Source organism: Dufourea novaeangliae, unplaced genomic scaffold (genome assembly GCF_001272555.1).
Source record: "Dufourea novaeangliae isolate 0120121106 unplaced genomic scaffold, ASM127255v1 scaffold221, whole genome shotgun sequence".
Lineage (NCBI taxonomy): Eukaryota > Metazoa > Arthropoda > Insecta > Hymenoptera > Halictidae > Dufourea > Dufourea novaeangliae.
This window is the reverse complement of record NW_015374115.1, coordinates 1,342,568-1,365,628: the sequence shown is the minus strand read 5'-3', so window position 1 is coordinate 1,365,628 and position 23,061 is coordinate 1,342,568. Positions and strand designations below refer to the sequence as shown.

Below are 23,061 nucleotides of genomic sequence, written 5' to 3'. Positions count from 1 at the left end.
TCCGAGCAACGTCCTCTTATCTTCATCGACCGATCGAATCTATCACGAGGATGCAGGAAGAACGTTTTCTACTAGTCTTTAAATGGATAAACCGATACCGCCAAGGTATCGATACTTTTACTGATAACTTGCATGGAAAAAAAGTATCGATATCTACTTACTAGTTATCAAAAGTATCGATGGAAAATGAATACAAAGTTCTTTTTTATTAATATAAGATATTTTAACCAGATTTGCGCAGAACTTTATTCGAATAATACATAATGAAAAGCTGTAGTATCTAAGGCCGTCATCCTGAGCTTTAAACAGTAAATGAGATTAAATAATTGTTTGTTAAATGTCAACTCATTCAGGAAGAAGTATTATTTCGTTATAAATATTAACGAAGTAATATAACGGGACGACAACCACCTTTACATACATTAGCTTCCATATCGATTACTCGGTCCATTCGATACGAGTACCCTTTTTCGATACCGAGTATATATCGCAACCGAAAGTATCGATACTAAAAATACTCGGTATTGAAACCGAATGTATCGATTATTTACTTGGATCGGTTCATCGCTAGATTCGAGTACTTTTCTTCGATACCGAATATACATCGCAACCGAAAGTATCGATACTAAAAATACTGGGTATCGAAACCGAAAGTGTCGATTATTTACCTGTATTTACTTGGATCGGTTCATCACTAGATTCGAGTACTTTTCTTCGATACCGAATATACATCGCAACCGAAAGTATCGATACTAAAAATACTGGGTATCGAAACCGAAAGTGTCGATTATTTACCTGTATTTACTTGGTTTGGTTCATCCCTATAGTCCTCTTCGTATTTTCCCGAAGAGGGTCGCGAAAATAATACATATATCTCCGTGTCTTGAAACGAACGTACTCAACCTTTGCTCGTGATCTACGTGTATTAATTAACATTTTACATAACATTATGTCCGTTAGCGTGTGTGTCGTAACAGGCCGACCACCGATGAGTTTGTCACCGGAGCGGTATTATGAAATCCGGTTAAATGTATGCGCGTTCCTGCTCTCGCGTGTTAATTCCCCGTCACACCCCGGGGTGGTGTTTCGACATTGAGATCGGGCTTTCGACGGTGCTCCCGGCATTGTCGTAACTGCGAGGATTTGATTTTGTGGGATCGAAATTTCCGATGTTTTTATCCCGATCCTCGATCGGGCACGAATTATCAATATCTCCTGGAAAAATTGCTCTTTCAAGTTAGCAGACTCCTTGCTTCGTGGAGGTTCATCCTATCGACGATTGGTCCCTTTGGTACCCGTTTCCTAATTGGCCCAGTTTGCAGTTAGGGGAGACCCGCCTAAAACCTGGTTCCTGGGTAAAATTGGTATACCTGCTATTATTTTCAATTTTTCTTAGCACGTTACAGGCCACGTACTCGCGGTCATTCGCATCAGTTCGTCGACAAACGCCGATCCCGATACACGTGTGCTTAATAGGGCTGTGATGTTAAGTGTATTGATCAATTTTCCATCATTTGAATATTTTACAACTACTGACAGTGTTAAGTAACTACATTTTGGTATAGTGTTTTGCTGTTTGTCGTGTATTATAATGTAAATAGACTGTGGTAAAGTGGTTAAACATCTTAAGAATTGGATGGATTCCATTGCCATAGATTCTAGGGGTGAGTATAGTTTTTTGGATTTGTCCTGAAAAGTTAGATTTATGTTTATTTATTTATTTATTTACACATGGGTATATAACTCTTTTTAGTACAGCTAATATTTGGGTCAAGAGATTTACCCTGCTTTCCGACCGTAGAATGTCATTTGGAATCATTAACTTATAGGTTATATTACATTTATAGGTTATATTACAAACCTGAAGCTGCAATGTAGCATTGTATTGTATAATTTAATTTTTTTCCGTTAGATGGACACATTCTCGAAAATAATACTTAGAAATTGTTTAATGAATATTCGTTTTCGTTTATAAACGATTTCTTCTTGAATTTTCCTGTTTTCCTAACATCCAAAAAACAACTATACAAGCAATATTTTTTAGTTTGAAAGAAATAATTAACGTCGGAAAGGGTTAATAAACCACAAATTCAACAATTTCTCTCTTATATTATTAATGTAAATTATATTCTTAGACTATACCGGTTTTACTCCCAGTCTCTCCTTCGATTTCAATTTCCCCCCACCAGAGATCGATATTCAAAAGTGATAGGAAAAAAAAAAAAAAAAAAAAAAAAAGGAACACCGTATAAATTCCTGGATTGTAATTTCGTAACCACCCGATGATCAAGAATTCGACTCTCTCGAGTTGTAACCATAAATCCGAAGTTAATGGCTCTAAAAGCGCGGAGATCGTTAAAATCTGTTTATGATTCGCCGACTGAGGGGGAAATTTTTCGCGGGTTTTCTTTTTCATTCAGAAAAACTGCACCGCTTGACGGTCGCCACGTGTGTCCCCCCCCCCCCCTCGAACCATAAACGGACATAACCAGACAACTTGAACTCCTCCTCGGATGCTTCAGGCCCCCGCAGAGGTAGTGCATCCCATTTACATTCCAAAGGTTGTCAGTAGGTCGGACATTTTACCTGCTCCAAAGATCGAAAGACACGGCAAAAACATCGCGCTTTGTCCCCTACCGTGGCATATAATGTACGAAATACATCACGGTGCTCGAATTAGTGATGTCGATATATTTGAATTGTATCGATATTTAGTATCGATACGTATTGATACCCCGAGTATCGTTGCACATATATGTCGAGAATAAAGTACTGATATTATCGGTATCGGTACTTACAATTCAATTAGGAATAATAAAATCCAAAAATGAAAATAAATTATTTATTTAGGCAGATTCTCAGGTAGCAGTGTGGAATTGGAATCGAGCACTCGCAAGCTTTGTGGAATGCTCGCGATTGGTCCATTTTCCTTATAATTTGTTACGTTACGAAATTTCGATATTTATGAGTTAAGTATCGATACTGAAATATATCATCACGAGGATCCAGGAAGAACGTTCTCTACTCGTCCTTAAATGGATAAACCGATACCGTCAAGGTATCGATACTTTTACTCATTACTTGTATCGAAAAATAGTTTCGATATCTACTCGGTATCGTATCAAAAGTATCGATGGAAAATGAATACAAAGTTCTTTTTTATTAATGCAAAATATTTTAACCACATTAAATTTCGAGATGAAAAAAAAAAAAACAAAAATAATATCGAGGCGAAAAACGTTCGTGTTCCGGAACACTGTACTGAAAGAAGGTCGCCAGATAATACCTACTACTAACGATGATACTGTTGCTTTTCTAGCCGCACACGTGACTTCTGTTCGCGACCGTTAATCCCTATTTACACCGTCTCGTTTCGCCGATAACTTATGCAAACGCGCGGATCGTTCGTTTCACGGAACGCGAATTGTAGATACATTGAATCGCGACACGTTTCTGTGCGCGTGAACGTTCGGCGGCCTCGCCGGGGTTCTCTTGTTCGCGGAAATACGCGTAAATCGAGATCGAACCGACGAGATAAACAGGAAACCACGGGGACAAGCTTTTCAGTGTCCTTTATCCTTTATTTCGATTATCCGCGTAACCACTTGACGCTCACATGGTTTCTTTTTTTTTTTTTTCAACGAAATCACGATTGGACCCGGATTTAATTCGGATCTACGCATTGAAAGTGGTTAATCATTGTATTTTTTCCGAATATGTCGTGGAAGTTGTGACGCAGATTCTCTTCTCAGCTGGTAACACGAAGGTTAACCCTTGTCTAGGCAACCGGGTACCCATTTCTAAATTTGTTTTCACAATTTTTGATATTTTTGTTTAAAACAGCACTTGGTATATTATAGGAAAGGAAAATTAAGAGTTTCGAAAAAATTTTATGGAAAGTTATCTATGCTTATCTAATCTCTCAGAATAGGGGTATACTGATTGATCAATAACTGTGAATATTTTGGTTGCCGACGTAAGGGTTAAATATAATGATATTATATAATCAGTGGCGGATTTACCAGGATGTCAGCTCGCTCCCCTTGAACATTAGACAGTATGTTAGAAACGGTAGTGACGTTTTAGTGGCTTGGAAATAAAATAGAACGTAAATATTCTTACTGTGTGCAACTAAACATTTACGCTTTATTATAATATTACTAAATTATAAAATTTACTATTTCCTAAACAAGTGTAATGAAATCGTAGCTTGTACACTGTGTGGCGGAACTATAAAACCACCGTAAAATTTTGCAATCCTTGTGTATTATGGTTAAAATAAAAACAAACCACATTTTATTCTGGGGAATATAATCCTTTTCTGGAGAAACATTTGGCATAAATTTCAGTAATTCCAAATCTCCGGTATCCGAACAACCGTTAGGACCGTGGTAGGAGGCTCTTCCCCTACATTACTTTATCCCCTAGAAAAAACACGTCGGTGTACCCCCGCTTGTAAACTCGATTTCCGCTAGGGAAAAATGTGGCGTAGAAGAAAAGTCTCCTACCACTTACAAAATTTCTTTCAAGTACGGCAACAAATGTTAAACCGAATATTAATTTGGCATAAATTTCATTAACTCCCAAACCTAAACGGTAATGAGCTTTTCGGCCACCTCAAATTTTTCCCTAGCAGAAGCCGAGTTTGTTCGTCGGTGTACATACGTATTCGGTGAAAAACAAATGACGGAAAGGCGACGCGAGCGCGCGCGATGCAAAGAGATCGAAACTTTGTGGGAGGGCGAGGAAAAGGAAAGGAAAAGGCGAACTCTCGCGACCAGAACGGCGGCGGCCGATCGACCTTTCGGGTCACTTCGATTCTTCGGCGAGTAATTTTAGAACTCGCCGAAGAATCCGATATCAGAAGAGGAGTGACAATCCGAGTCCGATTCCTTCGTGTTTCGCGTGCACAGCCCGCATTGTTCTCACTTCCCTTCTCCCCTCCCTCTTTCTCTCCCTTTGCCGTTGTTTTATCATGGATCCCGTGCTAACGAGCGCGAAACAATGAGAACCACCGGTCAGATAACAGGCCGTCCACCTACCGATAAACGCTCCCAGACCCCCGGCCCCGAGAAAACCACGACGACTATTTAATGTTTATCCGAATCGTCGAAGGCTGAGCGAATGACCCGTAATTATTTCTGCACTCTCGATTTATTGTTCCCTTGCGAGCGCAACACAGTGGCGTTGTATTTCTGCGTATGTGACGAATTGTATAGACAAAGAGGAAGTTTTCTGTCGGTAGTATCGTCATAGACAAGATACAAGAATAGACCTAACATTTTATGAGACTTGATGTCCCACGAAAATCACGCTTGATCGAGCGCACCTCTATATAAATGTTTCCTGTTTCAGGAACTATATTCGATACCGTGATAACGCACAGCAAACACACACCTGTGACTGTATATAACGATACATACAAGGTGTCTCAAAATAGCTTCGTCAAACATCTTGAATTCGTTTGAAACATCTTTTTCCTTAGCAAAAATGTTATCCGAGGCTTTGTTCACGAGATATTAACGAAAGCCCGTGACCAATCAGAGCACCCTGGCACTGTTAAAAGAGATCTTTCATCGACTTTATTAATTGGATAATATTGCATATCCTGATCAGTCCTATTCATTTCAGAGAAGATCAATAATAAGGACTATAAGACTCTTGGTAAGGTTATAAAATTGCAAAATTCTTAGGATTTATAAATGTATAGTATGTAGAATGTTAACACAGGCCGATGATATTTTTCTTTTCTTTCCAAATTAACAAAACCTTCAATTTGTAAAACAAATTGTTCTTTAGTCCCGGCTTTGTGTTATACAGCCCACAAAAATGGAAATCCGCAATCTGCATTCCATTCTAGTTTCTTTCCCCAAAATGAACAGAAGCATATTTAACATCTGATTCACTATATTTAGACTTCTGACACCGAGAAATACGATATATTCGAAGTTAATCTATTTGGGTATATAGTACAGGTCTTAAGTCCAGTCGAGCCTTTTAGGATTCGTCATTCGACGAACAACCAGGAAAAGTCATCGACGCCCGACTCATAACCCAAGTAATCGCTGTTGTTGTTTGCGAAAGATAACGAGCCTGTCTGATTCCACACGAATGCAGTCGCCTCTTTCTTTAACAATATTCGGAGAACAATGCGTGAAATATCAGCTCCTCCACCCATCCAGGTGTCAGTTTTTGACAATGATCTGTTCAAAATTGCGAATCGTGTTCGATAAATTTTGGACACAATTCTTTTCGAATAGTCGTTTCTTGGACAACATCGTCGTGTATATTTCTGCGTGAATCGTATAATAGAAGCTTCGATCTCGCTGGGTCTTTGATTGTCATCACAATTGAATATTTGAATAATTTCATTAGAAACATTTTACCAGGGTTATACAAATTTTACATTGCAAATTCAACTTTTGGCAAATCAAATTCATCCTTTTGCAGATAAAATGCATCCTCTTGTAAATGAAATTTAACCTTCTGGAATTTCCGAAATAAAAGTAATGAAAAAATTTTTAGAAAAATGGACTCAAAATTGAAATTACAGATCACAGTTTACCAAAATTATCAGCCTAACAATCAACGATCTAGTTGCCTTTGTGATTATTTGAGTAGGTGATTTATTTTTATTCGTGCAAGAAACGCTGAAATCAAATCATAAACACTTCGAAACGTCAGTTGAGGTTCGGAAAATGAATCGCCGAGGCACTATTTTCGTTGGACGTTCCATAAAGCGGACATAAAACGAGTTTTTGACTCCGTTTTCTTTATTAAAGAAGATACACAATATATATTTGTGTGTTAATACATAAAAACTATAAACTATAATTTTGGTAACCTCTGGTCTGCAATTTTAGTTTCCAGTGCACTTCTTTTAAATGTATTTTCCTTACTTTTTATTTCGTAAATTGCAAAAAGTTGATTTTATTTTTCAAGGAGGTGAATTTAAATTGCAAGAAGTTGAATTTGATTTTCAATAGCCTGAATTTGATTTGCAAAAAGTTGAATTTGATTTGCAATAGTTTGAATTTGATTTGCAACGAGTTGAATTTGATTTGCAAATAGTTGAATTTGGAGTGCAAAAGCTGTACAATCGGTACAGTGCAGCATGCAAAAATTCTTTCCCCGCTTGAAGGGTAACCAAGGTGTGTAAAAAGGATCGCCTTTGTCTTCGAAGCAACTTTTTTTAATCCACAGTCGCACCAGTTTCTCCGTCATTTACGTCAGTATCGGTTCGCCTAGACTCGTTGAGACGAGACCGATCGGGTTGGCATCGGTCAGTTCAATTGGATCAGCGATCGGAATTTCGAAAGAATACACACGGCGTCCGTTATCGGTGAGAACAAATTTATTGCCGGGGAGAGGGTCGATAACAATATTGTCGGCGGGCTAAACAGCCACGGAATGGCCGAGTTTACGAGTCATCCAATCACCGCGTGCTGCCGTCCAAATACATACAAGATGCAAACATCCTTTCGGATGACGGTCGATCGTCGGTTTGATGACGAATTTCGGAGCAAGTCGGGAAATTCGTTCCTGGGGCGTCCGATAACGATTTATGGTTATCGAAAGGAAGATTCGAACAGGGATCGTGGTGTCTCCGATAAGCATTGACCCGACCAGTGTGAAACGAACGGGGATGCCTCTGTGCTGCTCTGATCGCGGAGGAGTCATCTTTGTCGATGATGATTACAAGCATCGAGTAAAGCGGCCTACACACACAATATGTTGACTTTTGTCGATCCTCGGGGCAAACTTTATCCAATGTAAATTTCAGCAAGCATACTCGTCCGTATCGTAAATAATTTTTACAGTCAATCTGTTCGTTTGCTTTTAGTTCTTCTAATATCGCAGATTTAGAATTTTCGTTTTTGTCCCATTTCTTTTGGTCTTTAATTTATCATTTTTTTTTTTTTTTTACAACCAACATATCTTCCATTATTAATTCTTAACACTGGAACTGCCAAACCCGTCGAAAACATCGCGATCACAAACCATCGAAAATCGGTAACGTAGGCGAACTGAAACCGATGCAGTGTGCATGAAACGTAGGTAGTCTACGCGTGTGGATCATCGAAACAATGGTTGCAGTGTGTGTAGGCTGCTTAACAGTTAAACCGTAAAAGAGAGACACAGCGATGATAAATAAGCGTCGACGGGTCATCGTCCAGGCGGCGGACAAGATTTATGTTCAACGAGCCGAACGGCGTGAGTGACGATGATCATCGTTCCTCTTCGAGTCACACTCTCTCACGTTTGACGAGATCTCGCGCCTCCCGCGTGTCCAACGCGACAACTAATCCCTTTTGAAGTCCCTCGAGTCCATTACAAACTGGACTTTTAGTTTTGGGAGTTACTGAAATTTATGCCAAATTAATATTCGGTTTAACATTTATTTCCGAACTTGTCATAAATTCAGTAAGTGGTAGGAGACTTTTCTTCTACGCCATTTTCTCCTCTAGTGGAAGCCGAGTTTGCTCGTGAGAGTACCGTCTTGAGGAAACTCTGCTTCCGCTAGGGAAAAAAGTGACGTAGGAGAAGGACCCCTTAAAATTTGGTATCAGAAACTATTGAAATGTATGCCAAATTAATATTCGGTTTAACATTTATTTCCGAACTTGTCATAAATTTCGCAAGCGGTAGGAGACTTTTCTTCTACGCCACATTTTCCCCTAGCGGAAATCGAGTTTGCTAGTGGAAGTACCCTCTTGAGCAAACTCTACTTCCACTAGGGAAAAAAGTGGCGTAGGAGAAGGATCCCCTGAAACTTGGTATCAGGAACTATTGAAATGTATGACAAATTAATATTCGATTTAAAATTTATTTCAATACTTGAAATAAATTTATCAATTGGTACAAAGTCCTTTCACCATGACACTTTTTCCCCTAGGAGAAGCCGAGTTTTCACGTCAGTGTTACAACGCTTTTTCGCCCAACGATCTTCGAACGCTTTCTCTCTTTTAGTCTGATTTAACTTCGAGTTAGTTGACACCGCCGTTGTGTACACTACTGTTCATAATAGGGGTTGCGAAACCGTTCTGAAAATAACTGTCTCAAACTGTTATATATCGGTTATTACTGAAACAATTACGAAGAATCTTTATTATAAATAAGTTTTATAAGAAACCGAAGTTTCCGTTCATATCTGTCTCGGTTAAGGTTTTTATATAGGTTCTAGAACCATTGCTTTTTCAGTTCTCGTATCTTTTCTATATCGGTTCTGTAGCAGCTACGGTTACAACTATAATAGTTTTATTATATTTCGGCTTTAAATTAATTTTCATTATTATGTGCATGTATAATTTATTACACATGTTAATAATACGTTAAAATTATAGTAAAAATGAAGAATGGTATTGGTATTATTATTATTATTATTATTGTGGGAATGAAAAGGTTAAAGTGTCAAAAAGGGTTTAAAGACCAGAATTGAAAAGGATCGGCCATTGAGAGACAAATCCAAGCCGAGAAGTCAACCACCTCGATCCCCGATATTTTTAATCTTTAATCCCCCGTTCGTAGATTGAAAAACAGCTTCATCTCGCGTCTGCGACACCTGTGATCTTAATTTCGATGCATGGACCAAACGATTTAATCCGCACGTGCCACGTGAAGTCGCGTCGGGGCAGTACGAGAGGGCTTTCACATCCAGGCACCCGCCATTTTGTTACGATACAGTGCATCCGTCGATTACACTTTCGGCACCATTAACGCCTGCCCCCCCCCCCTTTTGTGTTTGTTTGCGTCACACGAGCGCTTTTACACGAGTGCACGCGACTTTTACACGGAATTTGCATGCGACTGGTGGGCGCGTGTGCACACGGTCCATCGTTTTCGCGACATCGGAAGGGAGGGATGATCTCTGGTGCCCCGTGGACAGTATTCGAAGGGATATATAGCAAGATATACAGATAAGAAATGATTTGTGATAAGAATGGCGAAGTGGAAGAAGCACTTGTGTGCAGGAATCGTGTAATATACAGTCTGTTTCAGAAGAATATTGGAACGATATCTGGAAATTGTATAATTCATATTTTTCAAAAATTCCAAAACAGTCTTATAGTACATCTAAAACACTAAGACGCAATTACTTAATATACTACATAATCCTCTTCATTTTCAAGTATAACATCTATGTTTTTGCTCAAGTTTTCCGCATACCCCTCAGGCAATGTCCTCCATATTTGTTTAATTTGACTACCAAACGCAGGGCGCAGTTTCGACCCGAAAATACTATCTCGAAACCCAGAGATACAGGAAAACTTCTAATGGACGAAGTTTGCGATTTTTTATGTAGAATAATATGCCGCTAACAAATTGTCCAAAACATAATTTGTTTATAACAGAAAAATTTCGGATCGAAACGTCGAGGGGTGGTTTCATCCCTTAAAGTCGCGTCTCAGCAGATAAAAAAAAATACGTATCCCATATTTTTGACTGCTTAACAGACATACGCAGTTTCATCAAAATCGGAGGTGGACACTTCCGTGCATTCCCTTGTAAGTTTGTTGATTATAAAAAATTGCGAAATCTTCCATGGTGTACAACTAATAAATAAAGGGCAAGATCGAAACAGCAGCCACGCGAACGCGATTGAATTCGCGGGCTGCCAGTCTCACTCGGCGGCTCCACCGACTTAATTGCAGTTCAGTTGGGGGCAATTGCGGTTTCGCCCGTCGTCGGACCGTTGCGCCGCAAATAACGTCCTATCTGAGAACAATTATTTACGATTATCGAGACGAAGTCCCGAGCGCGCGCCAATACGCATCCTCCGGCAAACACTTCGTCGTTGCCCCGGCGTGTTCAGTGCACGTTGGACTTTATTGCATCGCTGACTCACGCTTTGCGCTAATAGTTTGCACTGTTACGATGCCCAACGTTAACGCATCTTTTTCCTTCCCACTCTGTTTACCGACGTGGCAAATCGGGTAGTGACTCGCCGGGGGCCGTCAGATAGCGTGAAACGACAAGATTCTTCGATCCAAATTCGTAAAATTATAGAAATTATAAACTGTATATAGATAACAGAATTTAATAGTTATAAATTTTAATTTACTCATAAGCAACCTGTGATAATATTGTGCAACTATTGAGCTCTCAAAGTTAATATGTTAAGGTTAACTAACTTTGGCAGTGGCTGCCAAAAATTTCTTTTCAAACTGTAATTTCAGTACATATTTATCGTAACTAGACTGCGAGAATTTATGCAAATTTTTATTTATTTATTTTTTTTTTTTTAATATTATCCACAAACATCCGTTTAGTCGTAACTTTTGTCCGGTCTGTATTTGTTAGGAACAGGAGAACAGATTATTGTTATGGAAAAAGATTTGGAATATCACCAAATTTGAAGAAGTAGTATATCCTCGATATGGATAAATATATTAAAGTTTTATTCGTATTACGAATTAGAAGATGCGGTGAAATTACAGTTTGGAAACTTTTGGGAGCTACTTGTATGATCATTGATTACATACATTCCATACATTTTACACCCACACATGGTTTCCAGAGAATTTTTCCACGTGTATTCCTCGTTTTTCTTCAGTAATCGATAGACACGTCACGCGATACATTTAACGCGGTTCAGTTGTTGAGCTTGGACTTGGATCGATCCATATTCCGCGCAACAAGTTGCAACCCAAGAGTAGCCGGAGGAGGAGACACAGGAATACATCGAGTCAAAAAAAGTCTTAGCACACTCTTTAAAACAGAACAACTTGTTTAAAAAGTGGACCAAGTGACTTGAATTTTTTTCTCCTTAAAAAAGCATCATCTACTGCAGAAATTCGAGATTTTTGGTCCACCCAATATTTCATTCTTGTATTCTTATTTTACAGTTTACTTTGTTGTTGGTATTTAATTTGTTTCTTTCACAAGTTTCGTCGTAGAAACTGTGAACGAAGAGAAAATCATTATATTTGTATGCGCTCGGAGATTCCAACTAATCGAAGTTATTAAAAACTGAACTATCGATGATTTAGAGTTCTCTTCAATCTTCGTTAACGAACTGATTAACTCTTCATTCCCTGTGCACGACGTCGTTAATAATCTCACGATCGATGGGTAGAAATTATGCCACGGTTATGTCTACGCGCTAATTGATCGTCGTGTCAGTCTCGATTATTTAATCGTGGTCCCCGTTTTCTGTATCTTGAAACGGGAGGTGACTTTTAGCGTGAGTTCCTGGATTTTCGGATATTATACCTGTATTTACTTATGCCAATTATGTTATGTACTGAATTATGTTATTCTGGGTGGTTTCGTTGACCGAAATAATATTTTCAAATAGCCTTCGCTTGATTAATACACTCGAGTCGGGCTCGCCACGAAATCTCTCTATCGCACGTGTCCCCAGTGTTCCTTTTTATCGTCTTTGAATTAATTTGCTCTCTCGTTGTTGTTCACGCGGAACAGCGATCTATCGAGTGATTCGAAGTAATCGGGCGACTGTGACGTTCGATAGATACCGCAATATAACCATCTCTCTTCCTCACACACACACACACACACATCTTCCTCCCACCTGTTTGCTTCTCTGTTTCCCATCGCGAGGCAATTTTGTACGCTCGGACTTACGATTAATACCCGGGAGTGTGTTGACGCGATCGTCTCGTCGATTAAATGCAAATCGATTCGTTTACCGTGCCGTAAATGCATCGAAAGGGAATTGGAGTCGTGTTCGTACGAACGAACATAGACACAAAAAAAAAAAAAAAAAAAAAAAAAAAAAAAAAAAAAAAAAAAAAAAAAAGAAAAACAACGGAAGTTATACGGACGGGAGTAATTTTACGATACGATTTTACTATCGACCGCTTTGCCGATTTACAATTAAATCGCCGAGCGTAATTTACGGATCGCTTTGGTAATCATTCTTGTTTACGTAGGACATAAAATGCGTGACTCATTTATAAATAATGGATCGATTTCATATACTTCAGATCTCTTTGAAACGAGAAAAAAAAAGAGATATTCGATGGATTTATTCCATTTTTTCGGAATTTATCGATACACTTTATATACTAGGCTCTTTTTAAAGTCAAATCGAGCGTCGAGTTTCTGTGAATTGTTTTTCGGTTGTATGTTTCGTTTACGTACATTTCTGTGGATTATACTGCGCTGTGTAAACGGTACAATGGGCAACAAAAATATTCGCACACCCTTTGAGACAGACCAACTTTGTTAAAATTGGCCCAAGTGACTTGGGTTCTTTCGTGAAGTTAGGAGTATTAGTTTACTAAATGCTGTGTAAAATGTGTAAATGTTCTCAACGATTACCATAAAGTGACAGTATTAAGAGATGCTGGCTGTAATGGGACATTCACCCTAGTGTAGACTCGCCTTAAACATTTAAGCCTCTATCCACTCACATGCCGCGCGCCGGTTCCGTTCGGTTCCTCCGTTTGACGTACCTCGTGACACATTCGGAGCGTGAGGCACGTGATGTGACTCACGCACACAGCAGTCACAGCACTGCACCCCGACTCCGTTATATTTCGGCAATAATACTTTATGAGCTCTCGGTTCATCCGTCGCGTTATACCGTTCGTTCGACAAGGGAATACGAGTGTGCGTGTTTTCGTATGTGCTTTGTGTATGTTTCGTGTGTTTTTTTCGTATTTTTTTTCGTATGTTTTCGTGTGTGTTTTTATGTATGTTTTTTCGTTTGTGTATTTGTGTATCAGCCTTGAGCCCCGTAGCGGGGACGATAAGGAAACCGGCTGCGTCGGGTTCGTCGCGGGGGCAGCCGCGCGCGACGATTGGCGGATGTTTGAAGGAAGAAAAAAACATATCCTACGTGTATACGCGCGGTGATAGGCGGACGATTCGCTGGCGCGAACGGAGTGTGCTCACTCGATTAGAGCGACCTTAATGTCGAGGGTCACGAGAGTTCCGAGCGTTGCCGCCGTCGCGCCTCAGATGGACCATCGGCTTCGAGATTTTGTTTACTCGAACGTTGTTAACAACGGCCCTCCCTCCATCCGAAGATTGTGTATTTTTGACGAATTTACAAAATAACCAGCAGAACTCGCCGAGCTTTCTGACGAAACAACGGTCGTTCGTTGCGAATCCTCCCCTCCCAAGATCAACTACCCTTATTGATCCGAAGATTCGATCGCCTGGAACTTTCGATTACGCGAAGCTTCCGAGGTAATACTCGTTTTTGTTGTTGTTTTTACGTACAGCGATAATCGAATGTTTTGGAGCAATGTTTCTTTTTTTGGTATCGGCGGTAACCGATATCGGTTCACTTGTAACCCGTCTGTGTGTTAATTGTAGGGAGATGAAATACTCCGAAAAGGGATGAAAATCTATGGAATGTGTATAGGTCATTCCTCGTGACATTGAACACTTTTTGGAGTAACATTTAGGATCTCGTTGAAACTTGGATATGTTATAGTTTTTAGTGGTATATAAACGTGTCTCGAAGGATTTTTGAAAATTTTACAGCTGGTTGAAATATAGTGCTAACCTTTTTTCAATAAATTATAACCGTTGAACTAACAAATTGATCGAAATAAGCTTTGTGGGTGCTTATAGTGAAGACATAAGAGAACGTAATAAAAATTATTCCAATTAAAAAAAATATTTTTTAAATGTTTATTTTGAAATTGTTTGAAAGCAATGCAATTTATAATATTGTGGCATTATTTAAAAATTTGGAAAAAAATGAGAATCTATTTGTCCTCTGTATGGTCAAATCTTCAAAAATATGGATACGTTTATATATTACTAAAAACTATAACATATCCAAGTTTCAACCAAATCCGAAATGTTACTCCAAAAAGTGTTCGACTCCGCGTGGAATGACCCGTATAAAAAATAATGAATGCCTATAGTTCAGAGTGAATGGGAAAAGAAACTAGCACCGAAGAACAAATATTCAGAATTAGTATACAGCCAATAACAGAGCGTCGCGTGGCAAAACGGCGATGCTATTGGCCTCCTCGTTCCGTCACGTGACCTCGTTGCGCATGCGTGTTGTCGCTTCAGCGTCGATTTGCCAAAGTATACATAAACATTTCATTGTGGTTCGCAATTAATACCTTGTCAAGTCATTCACGTATTTTTCTAAAGACTATTTCTCTGGTATAATTATATTTCTTATTTCAAATAACCGCGATTACTCGTCGAGTGGTAAAAAATTGTCCGACAATCCAAAGTGCTAAGGCAAACCGAGAATTAAACGAAGCTCCGTGCAAATGTTCCCTGGTAAAGCCTGTTATTTACCGAAGAAGTTATTCGGTAAAGAGTTAAAGAGCAAATAAAAATCTCTTCGAAGAATCGCTTCCCTCCGAAAAAAATCTATCGAAATTTCTTATTAACCAACAAAATCTTCGTGTGCTTTAATGTATATAATACTCGATGTTGCTAAATATGCTTCTTTGCATTTCTCGTTGTGCATAACGCTCTAAAGACAGGAAGAACCAAAAAAATTTGCTTCTTTTTTTCTCTTTCTTTCACGAGAAACGTTTTCTTCGCACTGTCATCCGCTAATTTTTGCGAGACCGAGTCAACTGTGTTTTCGAGAAGACCGACAGACGAGTTTCATTTACGGAGTCGTGAACGCCCCCCCCCTCGACAGCTGCGAAAAATTGATACGGAATTTCGATTCGAGGTACATACATATAATACTGAAAAGGATCCGTGGATCGTTATTCAATAGAAGCTTCACCCACTATGATTGGCCTCGGGGTCAGTGACCATGTCCACAAACATGTCGCAATTACAGGGGGTGTCGCTGAAAGGGTTCCATGATGGCCGGATCGATCCCACCCCTGTATTACAGTTATCATGAATGTCGTTAACGTGTCGAATTAAGTGGAATTATAGGCCAGAAAATAGCAAATATCGTCAGGCAAACACTTTTTCCGATCTATTTTTAACACTAGGTTTACGGACATTTCTTATTATACTTATTTCTACGGACATGCATCAACGAAACCGCAGATTTTCTTTTAAAAAACAACTTGTTTTATGCAATACTCAATTTACCAACTAGAGAATTTCAAGATTAGAAGTGATTCGAAATACGTCAAAAGGACGCGTCCCGTAAACCTAGTGTTAACATCCTCGAGCGATGATTCTCTTTCTGAAAATGACGAGTATACTCGTCATAAATAAATGGCAATTATTTATGTAATGACGAGTATACTCGACATGAAGAAATGGCAATTTTTCATGTAATGATGAGTATACTCGTCATGAAGAAATGGTAATTTTTTATGTTACGACGAGTATTCTCGTCATTGCGTCGTTCTAGTGACACACCGTAGATTCACACTTTTAAGGAACGTCACCACAGCTAAGAGGTTAATCGTTCGACAGATGTGCCAACGATTATGAAAGTGGTTTAAGTAACATATTTTTCGTTTCAAAGATTCTTTCATAATATTATAATATAAATCGATATACCATAAAGTAAGAAGGGAACTAAATTTGTTTGGTTTTTTAACTTACACCACTTTCATAATCATCGGCACAAATGTCACATCCTCTCCACCTTCTCTCGAAGATCGCCATTGTAATTAACTCAAATCCCAGTTTCGTCCACGTACCAGGAGTAATCACGAATAGAAGGCATATTCAACGTAAATATTCACAATAATCGAGTCACATAGAACAGGCGCACACCCGTCGACCGTTGTTAATTTATGTAGGAGCGTTATGCTCACAGCAAACAAGCCGGGTGGGGAGTGGGGGCACAAGTGTTAACCTTCGATGCTAGTTAATCGAGCCAGAGAACTCTTGATTTTTTAAATTCGTTTCACTATCTTATTATCAACGTCTCGAGAGCGTGAACGATAAAATCTTAGATACTCACGAATAGTCGAGCTTCATCCTGCTGTCTTTTTTTCTTTCTAAAAAATCATCACACGAAATACGCATTCAATGAGATCCATCTCCTTCGATCGGCTTACCATCGATCTCATTTTCCCTCTCCCCATCTTCGAATACCTGGTGTAACTGGATCGCTTTCTTCGTTCGTTTCGCCTATCAGCGTTACATAACTCGGTCGTGTTCCGTTTGTACCTATCCTTTCGTTCCTTCTTTCTTTGTGAAGTTAATCTTCGTAGCTAAATCGCGTTTGCAATTAAAGCAAATAGATAACGCACTACGGGTTCATCGTCTTGACCTTGCGTAATTTCAGCAGTCACTTTGGAAGTCGAGACGCGAGGCACGCGTGATCCATCGATCACACACGCCATTTTTCATCCAGTCGCGCCGGTTGACGTCAGCTTTGCGAACGAAGGCCCGTGTCCATTAATGATTTTCACGACCGAAACTTGTCCAACGGGGACGATGGATCTCCCATTCAAAGGGTGTCCTATTTAAATCGATCGACTCGAATATCTCCGAAACTGTTAACGATATTAAAAAAACATTTCAAACAAAAGTCAAATGGTATTAGGTGGCACACTTTCTGATATGAATATAATTTTTCTATATGGACGCGTAGAGGTTATACGAAGGTCAACTTTGCTTTTTTAAATGCAATCGTCTATTTTTTAATGCATTACTCGATGCTATTCGTTATTCTCTACATACTTTACATAATAGAATTTTGATTCTATTTAAAGAAACAAATTTGACCTTCATGTGACCTCTACACGTCCACGTAGAAAAAAGTTACATCAGAAAGCGTGCCCTCTGATATCATTTAACCTTTGTCTGAAACATTTTTTAATATCGTCAATAGTTTCGGAGATTTCGAGTGGGTCGTTTTAAATGGCACACCCCGTATAGCGATTGACGATTGGAAATGGAATTTCGTTTGTTGGAACATAAGCGAGTGATTTTTTTTCATTTAGGGGGATGTGATCGTCTTCGAGATCGTTAGTGTTAACGATGGTGTTGCGATTCAAGGACAGAATTGAACTTGGATTAATTTTTCTTTTCCACGTTTTACACCGCACCCGATTACCTCTCGGATGGATAGCCACGCGTCGTGGATGCCAATACTGTTAATGTCTCCGCTGCAGTTCGTCCATCCGTGCTCGAGAAGCTAGCAGAACCTTTCATTTAAGGGGCCGTACTGAATGATTTTAACGTACCCTTTGATATGTTGAAAATCATTGGTAGAAATGATTCAATGAATATTGATTATTTCCACTTAACGGAGATGATGAATATTCTTAAAAGATAAGGAAATATCTGTACAAAAAACCGATGCCAAAAGTCTTATGGTTTCTTTGTGGAACCCCTCACTGGGGCTCCACATGACGCTATTTTTTTTTATCAATTTTACCAATTTAATTTGAATAATTGATATTTTAAAGTATTTCAAGATACTGAAATGGAAAAAAATGTACAAATAAGTGGAAACAAAACAGAAAAATGTTTTTCCTTATTGTAAAAAAAATTTAATGTTTTTTCTTTGAATTTTTAAGAAAAAATTGGAAACTTCGTCGAACAAACGAAAGGAAAACATGTGACATTGACGCTCATAGCAGACATGCGTAGAAGACACTACCAAACTCATAGAAACCAAAGTTTGCATACTTTGATTTGAATTTTTACTTTTTTTTGCCATTGAAATCTCCGTAAAAAAATCTATAACCACCTAATTTTGTACGAAAATGTTATTTTTAGTAAATAAATAAGAAGTGATTAACTTTTTAGTATCAGCTACAGTTCCGTAAAGCTCGTGTTAAAAAGACATTCTTACAACGTTTCTTTTTCAATAATTTTATCGTTAACCTTGCGATTTTTTGGTAACAATCAAAAGCTGAAGCTTTTAATGAACGTACTGTTAAATTTTCAACTAAATTTATAGTTATTAAACATTCGTACTGAAACTTTCGGTTCTTCATGAGAGTTACAGTAAATCCGCGATGAGTGTTCGAAGGCTCCCCGGCACTGAATATTAAATATTTCATAAACTAATGGCCATATGCGGCTGAAACCAAATACCATTGGCTACAGAATTCCAAACTCTATCACTATGATAAATCTAATTCTAAAATTAACGTCAGATCTGGGGACCTCTCCTTGTCAGTGCCGAGGAGCCTTCGATCACTAACACTGGCCAACAAAATTAAACTTTTTTTTTTGTCAACGTATACCATTTTATTCGGGAGACTTTACAGAACAATCAACTAAATAACTATTAATGTTCGAGCACAGCAAATGTTGAAAGTTGAAAATTTGAATTTAAAAAAAAAAATAAAATTTCTGTGAAACTGAGGGTGATGGGAAAAAACTGTTTACAGATTCGTAATCAGCACAGAAGAATCTATAAGAATCAGTATAAATGTTCTCTGAGACAAAAATCATGTTGACCAGTGTAATCGAGGATTTACTGTATTCAGAATCAAGGTACTTCATAACTGTTTCGAGAACCGGAATCGATTCCATAAACAGTATTCAAGCCCCCGGTATTAACTCCTCCGGAAGCCACTGCCGCGATCTATCCGCAAGTGCGTGCTCTTGGAGTACCGCGGAACGTCGTCGACACGAAAAACAGTAGCCGGAATGATGCGGATAGATACAGTCGGTAATTAGCGGGCCGCTGATTGGTCACCTTCCTCTCTCGGCGCGACCAAAGACCCGCTTCCCGGGGTACGGGAGTAGCGTATAAACGTGTCGCGTGTGGCCGCGTGGTGGGGGGTCCTTATTTACTCGTCATTCAAAGCATGCCGGGTCGGCCCGATCGTCGTCGACGGAACCGATGGAAACGGGCAGTCCGCGTCTGACACTCTCCGTGATCGCGTCTTCGATCCGTCTCTCCCTCACGAGTGACCGTTGTTGTTGTTGCATCTCAGTCGTGTCGGTTCATCGTCGTCCCCTTTGGGTACCAACTGTTCTAAACTACGTGCTCTCTCTGTGTTTTACTAGTGTCGCCATAATGACTAAGACTATTATACCATGACGCGTCGTGTCGAGTTCTAGGTATACTTATATTCTGGTGGTACCTTTTATTTTATACGTTCGATCCAATTCGTGTATAGATCGAAAGGGATTCCCAGTTACCAGTGTGATAGAGACGGAACAGACAGACATACCTCGTGGGTGACTGCTCCGCCGAAACACACGTGGACCGATTATTATTTTTCTTTCTTTCTTCACTGGCATGGAATTGTCGTTCGACGGGCTGTGCCGATGGAACACGCGAAGTGAAAGCGAACGGATCGATAGCTTCTGACAACCGACGGGATCGTTCGTTTGTTATCGGTGCGCGTTTTATTAAGGGGTTCGTTGCGAAAACAAAAGGAGAGAGAGAGGGTACGTTGCTCTAAAGGACCATCGACGGTCCTCGGGGGGGCCTAATGGCACCCGACCTCGAGAAGAAACGACAGGAACTCAGGAGGACAAGCAGCGGTACCTTGGAGTCCGGGCATGAACACTTTCAGATGCTGCTCCAGCTACGGTGCGCAGGAAATGGACTGACCGAGACCTATCGACACGGTAAAAAAACAAACACACACCGATTCTCTGACCAGAAGTGATTCGTTGTCGCGAGTTTTAATGTGTTCGGGATTTGGACCATCGAATAGGTTGGATCGCTGCTTGCAAGTTGTTGTGCGGAAGCAATTTGCGCCGTGTGATAGGCAATGTGTGCTGGATAGATACTAAGTTAGGGGGACATGTGTTGCTTGAATAGTAAGTTAGTTAATGGAATCACCATTATCATGTACATGTTGTCTACCATACGGCGTAAATTGGTTATACATGACAAGTTACAGTAGTGGAATAAATTCGACAGTCTTCCCTTATATCCGATTCCTCGTTGATCCATGCGCGCGGTTAGATCCTTCGATAATTCTGCGCTGAGAATCTTTTCAATACAGCTTAGTCTTCTTTCAATGTCCCGATCGTGACCATTTAGATAACATGGGGATTTTGTGGATTTGTTGAGAGCTTTGTCAATGTTCAATCCTCGTGGACCGTTCAGTGAATTGTTGCGTTTCTGCTTCTTGGTTCCGAGCTACGATCGAATTAAGGAGCTGTTACCTAACACTAGAATTACCAGAGCAGTTAAAATCACTTGGCCCGTGAATTCTTACAAAAATTATGAAAATATCGTGGCATCGGTGTACTAAAATTCTTCGGAACTTTTATCGGAATATATAAGCGAAGAAGCTCGTTAATTGATCGATTTGCAAGATTTTCCAAAAATTGCCCTTTTTATCAATCTAGTGTTAAATTTCACTCTAAACTAGTGGTGTCCAATTGATTTCAAATTTCTTTGATAAAGAATATAAATAAAAATTGAAGTTTTTATTTTATTTGGGACCTAATGGATGTTTCAGGGTGAACGAATTTGGTTTTATTTTGTCTGATTCGGGTCATAAAACATTTTATATTTGCGTAAACGTGCACGGCAATGACTGATTGCGTGTGCCACATTCTTTGCGCGATATCTCTATAACCCATAAATCAAGAAACGTTGACTCTATTGCTCTCAAAGCCTACCCATTCTTTCCAAATTCTTGCATTCAGCATGCTCCAGAACGTCTTTTCGTATGTTCGGTGAAAGTGTTTCTCTCGAATTCGTAAATGAGATATAACAGCCTGTTGCGTAATCCGGCGAAGGTGAACGCAAGAGTACCGTTTGTGTCTCTTGTTTCACGATTGCTTCTGTACCCGGTGAACGATTGATTTACGGAATTAGAAAAATCACGACGAATTCCCCGTGGACAGGGGCCGAGAGATCAATCGAGACAATCAATTTTGCATTTTTTCATTTTACAGCTTTCACCATTCAACAAACAGAATAACTCCGTTTACATACTCCTCATCATTTCTGTGCTGTTCCTCTGCCCTATTAGTATCGTTTAATTCGAATTAACCACATATTCTGATTAACATGAAATTTTACAGAACAATTCTCAGAGTAAATTCTACCCAATGTTAATCATACAACAGTAATTGTTATCATTTGTATTCTAGTCTGGATAATGGTTCCAGATTTCAACAAGTAATTCATTGAAATAGAAGAGAATTTCTGGCCATCGAATTGTCTTCGCCAATGCACAATAATATCCTCGTTCTCCGAGCTGGAAGCTCATTTCTGTCGCGGCTACGCCAATCGATCATTCCACGATTCTTCGACTCCCCCTATGAGAAACTGAACGAGGTCGATGCATTTCCACGTTATTTTTCAGCCGCTATCTGTCCCGTCCCCGATACCATTGTCAGAAATATCCCCACGTGTGTTATGGCGTCTAACACCCGCGAAATTGATGCACTCGTTCCGACGATAACCTTCGCGGCGGACAGTAGAGCTGCGCGCGCGCGCATTCCTTTTTCCCCCCACAGTCCTCCGCTTTCAACGTCGACGTTGACAATAAATCACAGGCCTCTCGCGATCTACTCTTGACGCCTCGTTCGCATTCCTTTTTTGCATTCTATCTGAACACCTTCGCGCTATTATGTGATTCCTTATGGAATCCCTGCCAGGATGCGTGTCCACCTTACAACCGTGTCGCGATACTTACGCTGGTCGAAATTTCTATAAAGTTACCATGTTTCTTTTTATGAATTCTTATAATTGTTCCATAGCAATAAAAAATTGTGTTTGCTAGCATTTTGGGATTAATTACAGAAAGCGTATAGATCTGTTACATATCTGTTATATATATATATATATAACATTTATTTAATATATATATATTAAATAAATGTTATATTTATTTTTTGTAACAGATCTGTACTCTTTCTGTAATTAATCCCAAAATGCTAGCAAACACAATTTAAATATATATACCTATATATTTAAGTCAACAGGAAACAAACTGCGAAATTTCTATAAAGTCATTCACTTTTCACATAAATAAAGGTGAAATTAACAATTGCTTTTCACTATTTTTATATTAATACTTAGAGTACCTTCAATTTTTTTGAATGATAATGCAAAAATAGATATGTACGTTGGGGCAGTAAAATTGATAGTATTGTGAAAATACATTAGCCGAAATTTCTATAAAGGCATCTTCATTTTGATAGATATTTTTCAAAATACCACCAATTTTATTGGGAGAATTGAGGCGGAACATTGTTTCGTCTGTTCGTTTTCAGAAATTTACTACGTCTTCGATATCTTGCACCGTG

At 39.2% G+C, this 23,061-nt stretch overlaps 1 protein-coding gene across 2 annotated transcripts in view; it reads left to right on the top strand.

The window, feature by feature from the left end:
• Window positions 1-23,061, top strand: part of LOC107191125 (nuclear factor of activated T-cells 5) — a 63,119-nt gene that overhangs the window by 14,203 nt on the left and 25,855 nt on the right. Inside the window, exon 1 of one of the 2 annotated variants that reach the window (XM_015580080.1) lies at window positions 20,277-20,415. The exons of the other annotated variant lie outside the window; for it this stretch is intronic. Within the exon in view, the coding sequence (XP_015435566.1) occupies window positions 20,277-20,415 (139 nt within the window). Of the gene's footprint in view, window positions 1-20,276; window positions 20,416-23,061 lie in introns of those variants that run through there. 2 annotated transcript variants of the gene reach the window in all.